Genomic DNA, 5,051 nt, shown 5'->3' on the forward strand with positions numbered 1-5,051 from the left:
CCCCCTCCTCCCCCTGCAGGGCAAGGAGGAGGGTTCTGTTCAGTGCTGAGTGGGGGGAGTAATCCATCTCCTCCCCCCCACCCTCCCTGCCATGGGGTGGGGGGGGGGGTCTGTTCCATGCTGGGGAGGACTCTTCCCCCCCCTTCTCCCCTTACCCTCTTCTGCCACAGGGTGTGTGTGTGTGTGTGGGGGGGCGCTCTGTGCAGTGCTCCATGGCGTGGCTTCGCCCAGCCAGGGCACGGGGAGCAGCTGTAATGGAACTGCAGCTGCCAGGGGTGGCCCCGCCTACGTGGCCACATCTGGCCTTGCTCAGCCCTGGCTGAGGCAGCTGCATGGTCTGGATGGGCCAGGCCATGGGGGCAGGGCCACCCCTGGCAGGTGCAGCTCAGTGACAGGGACGTTAAGCCCTGTCAGCAAGCTCAGCCGGGCTCAGTGCGCAGTAGATGGCTGCTAGCCGGGCCATCTCAGAGGTGCCCCAGGGGCTCACGGGTGTGCTACCAGCCCCCATGGTGGGTGGCTGCTGGGTTCTGGGCCTTCTGGTGCCTCTGAGCTGGCCTGGCTAGCAGCCACTGGCCACACACTGGGCTGGGCCAGGCCGGGTAGGGCTGCGCTCACTGACAAGGCTCAATGTCCCTGTCACTGAGCCACAGCTGCCGGGATGGCTCCACCTCGGTGGCCTGGCCCAGAAAGACCTTGCAGCTGCCTTGGCCAGGGCTGAGCAAGGGCAGTTCAGGGCACAGGGGAGGGGCCACCCTCGGCAGCTGTGACTCAGTGACAGCTGCTCCTGGCACCCCACTTGGGCTGCACCACAAAGAGACCTTCTCCTCACATCATAGTGGCGGTGGGTGGGAGGGAGAAGGAGGGGGAAGAGTCCCTCTCCCATCAATGAACAGACCCGGCTCCCCACCCCATGGAGGAGCGGAGGGAAGAGTCCCCTTCTGGGGCTGAACAGCCTGGCATAGATCCCCCTTCCCTGCCCTGCAGCTGTAATGGAGAAGCAGGGAAATAGTTCCCCTCTGGTGCTAGGCAACCCCGCAGAGCCCCACTACCTACCTCATGGTGGTGGGAGGCGGGAGAAGGGGAAAGAGCCCCCCCAGCACTGAAATGAGTTACCCCCCTACCCTGCAGCATTGGGGGAGTGGGAGGAAGGGGAAGAGTTCCCCTGGTTGGGGCCAGGCAGCCCTGCATGTCAGGATTGCTCCCGGTTGTCAGGGAGCCTCTGGGGCGGGCAGAGCTCTTCCCTCCTCCTCCTCCCCAACCACAGTGGCGTGGCCAGACTCCCTCTTCTCCCACCCTTGGCACCTTGTAGACCAAAGTTGAAGTTTAAACCCCTCCTCAGTCTTACTCAGGCCTGCCCAGGTCTGACCCCCACCCCTGCTCAGCTCAGCTTCTCTGTGAAAGGGAAGGGAGGGCTGCTCTAGTGCCCCCAGGCTTCTGGCCTAAGCCACTGCAGGCATGTGCCTGCATTTCTGGAATGAAAAGAGAACATCTATCCACTTGGAAACCAGTTCACTCTCTGCAGGTTAGACTAACCTGCAAAGATTTAATCAATTCAGGCTCGGGACTTTTGAATGTCTGTCCCTAGCCTGAATGTCTGTAAGTACCCATAGAAGTTAGTTCCATGCTTAGTAATGTAGGTCAAATCTCATAGGGCCTGATCTAATCAAACATAAAACACATGCATAAAAACAAACAAACAACAAAACCCCCCAAATGAAGTGAAATCTAATCAAATTGAAACAATCCAACCACCATTAGCAAGTCATCTAATTTGTTACAAAATAAATTAAATTAATATATAAATAAAATTTTGACACACAAAAAGTCATGTACCTGTCTTATCCGTTAGCAAATATACTAAACGACCCAATTCTTCTGGTATGGTGCTGGTTCGGACAACTGTTCCAGGTATATTGTCATCCTTCATAATCATCCACCCATAGGCTGCTTTGCCCATGTCTAAGTTCACACGTAAACTGCAAAGAAAACATGCATCACACTTAACATCAAAACCAGACAATGTCTTACAGGATGAAAATTTTAATAAAAATGTGTGGTTTTGAAAACTGAAACTGTAATCTGCTTTTTCATAAAATATTAGCAAAATCTTGAACTCCATAAAACTGCAAATATTTTGGGGCAGGAACAATCTCTTTGGTGTGTGTTTTACAATGCCTAGCACATAGGAGTATTTGCCTTTGTATGACATTGCTAACAAATACTGCAATAAAAACAGATATTACCATGTTTACTCACATACCATATTCACTTTCCCCCCCAAAAATTAGCCTTTCAAAATTGGGGTGTATATCTTAAACAGGGAAGCTTATTTTTCTGTCTATAATAGATGCATGGAGATGCTGTAAATGGCTGCTGTTTAGTGTACAGCAGAGGCAGATGTGGAGAGGGTGGGGGATGGTACAGTACTGTGTACACTCCTTTGATTCTCGATCTACCAAAAGTTTAAAACTACTTGTCCAAGCACAGCAGCAGTGGCATTTCTATTCAGACAGTACTGATGGTAAACTGACTTAATGGCTCATTATTATCTACCTGATTTCTGCTGACTGGTCTTCACTCCACAGATGTTAATGACCATCTCAATTTTTTAATGTTCTTGATGTTCCACTAATCAAGCTATCCTTCCTTCCCCCATTTTGCTGTCTGGTCTCCTATCACTCCTGTCTTTCTTTTCCTATCATAGCCTAGCAACCTGTTTTTAGCTTTTTTAAAATTCCTATCTCTGCCCCTGAAGTCCTGTCTTCAGGAGCAACTACAGTTTCAGCACTGGGCTGAACAGCTAACAGTGGTGGAAAATCTTTTTTGTTCTTCATTCTTCCTTCCTAAAATAAGGTTGCTTTATTTGGGGGTATGTGATATGTGAGAAAAATGATAATATGCCCAATATATTCACCTTACAAAAAACTATTAAAAATTGCAGATGTGTGAGAAGACTAGTGATGCACTTTAACTATTGTGGTAAAAAAGGAACATAATTATAATATACATAATTTAGCATAATAAATATAAATAATTTTAGAGAAACTTTTTGATTCCTTACTCTGTTACTTTTAAAAACCATTTTCTCTGTGATGTGGAGACATACATTAATATGTTTTCCAATCTTAATTAACTTTACTTATGAACGTTAAAAAAGCTGCTATCAGCTTCTTATTGTGTACTTTATTTTCCCTTTTTATTACGTTATATAAGATGTGGCTAACCTTACTTCCAGAATAGCTCATATCCCACTGGTAAAACCAATGAATCCTACATCCTTAGCAAGACAAGTCAGTCAACCAGTGTTGATTTCAGCCCCATTCCTTTTGTTGAAGATCAAATTAAGCAGTACGTTTACAGTACTATGACTTTATTTAAAACTGTTTAATACTGTTGTGTCAATTCAAAAGTGCTCCTGGGGAACAGAACACCAGAATTATCCTTAAAATTCCCAAAATGCTGCATTACAGCAATACCAAGACGGCAGATGTATTAAAAACCTTTCAAATACTTTCCAGCTATCCCTTAGCAATTGTTGTGTAATGGATACAAATGTTGTTGTTCATGCACAAGTGATTGTGCATCACCTAAGGGGATAGTAATTCAGAGACAGCTATATGCCATAACGACTATGCTTAATCTGAGTTGCATGAAATCCTGCATTTTCAATAACATTTTTTGCAATGAAATAAATTTTCATCTACTATTCCTTTTTAAGCCCACCAAAGGAGACCTCTAAGGCCCAAGCTAAAAAACAAAAAGACAAGCTTTTTAAAATACAGAGGCTCATCATCCATGATAAGCAGGGATCCAGGCTTTCCGTTTCCTGTGAAAAAAATGAACAAACTGTGGATTTTTAATTTTAACCAAGAAAAATGTGGACTTTTCATTTTAACAGAGAAATGTGGATTTTCCACCTTTGCAGAGAGCTCTCCGCAGGGCCAGGAGTTCCAGCCTGCAAGGGGCTGGGGGAGCAGGAGATGGCTGGTCAGGCAGGGGGCGCCATCTGCATGTGCACACGCACACATGCACATGGCTGCCAGGTAAGTCTGGGGTGGGGGGGGGGATGGAGTGAGGGAGGGAGTTGGGCAGGACTGGGGCTACTACCCAACTGGGGTGGTGCACGGGGCTTGGGGGCTGAGGCCTGAATGTGCAGCCACAGGGCCTCGGAATGGAGCAAGATGGGGCTGTGGCTGGTTGTCCACGGGTTGTGGTGGGGGAGGGGGGCTGTGTCTCCACTGCTGCATGCACTCTGCAAGGACCAGAGGGGGCATGTGCCCCTGAGTTCTGTGCGTGGGGTGGAGAGGTGGCCTGCCCTCTGTAGTCTCAGGCTACCTGCCCTCTCCCTGGGGCTTCTACAGCCTAGTGGGTGAGGCCTGGCATGGCGGGGTAAAGCAGAGCCAGGCGGGGAAGCTCCTTGCTGCTGTGAGCCCCATGCCGCCCTGGCAAAGTCCCCCTAGTCCACCTGGCAACACTGGGGGTGGTAGTGCGGGGTTGTGCCCCTTGCTGCTGCTGGACCGGCAGGGGTTGCATCATCATGGCAGTGCAGGACTCCCAGGGGTGGCAACAAATTTCCCTGACTGGCCCCGCTCTGCCCTGTCATGCCAGGTCCCACCCACTGGGCCCCAGAGGCCCTGGGGGGAAGGCAGCAGGGAGGGGAGCCTGAGACCGCAGTGGACAGCCCACATCTGCCCCCTTCCATGGGCTCTGTTCCAGCTGTGCCACCCACTGGGGAAGGGGAACTGGGCTCCATGCTCTGTTGCCTCCTGCAGGAGGCAGCCAGGGCTTAGGCACTGCTGGGGGAGCAGAGGGCTGCAGACCCAGGTCCCTGGCCCTATAGCTATGGCAATTGGGGGCCCCCTCCACCAGGGCTGGGGGGTAGGAGGGCTGTGAGTGGGGAGTGAGGAGCACTGGCGGGGGGGAGCACTGGGGGGGCTGTGGAAAGCAATGACAGCAGGAGAGTGGAAGTAGTGGTGGCTGGGAAGCAATGGCAGCGGTGGTGGGCAGGCATGGGGGAGGGAAAGTAGGGAAATGGCAGGGGAGTGGTGGTG

At 50.5% G+C, this 5,051-nt stretch overlaps 1 protein-coding gene across 3 annotated transcripts in view; it reads right to left on the reverse strand.

The window, feature by feature from the left end:
- The window catches only part of LOC102386728 (probable phospholipid-transporting ATPase IIB), a 66,908-nt gene extending 64,910 nt beyond the window's left edge, over nt 1-1,998 (reverse strand). For all 3 annotated transcript variants that reach the window (XM_025195066.1, XM_025195065.1, XM_025195064.1), the window contains exon 1: nt 1,834-1,998. In XM_025195066.1, coding sequence (XP_025050851.1) covers nt 1,834-1,957 — 124 coding nt within the window. In that variant the 5' untranslated portion in view covers nt 1,958-1,998. The remainder of the gene's footprint in view (nt 1-1,833) is intronic.
- Between the last annotated feature and the right edge of the window lie 3,053 nt (nt 1,999-5,051).

This window comes from Alligator sinensis, unplaced genomic scaffold (assembly GCF_000455745.1).
Source record: "Alligator sinensis unplaced genomic scaffold, ASM45574v1 scaffold2023_1, whole genome shotgun sequence".
NCBI lineage: Eukaryota > Metazoa > Chordata > Crocodylia > Alligatoridae > Alligator > Alligator sinensis.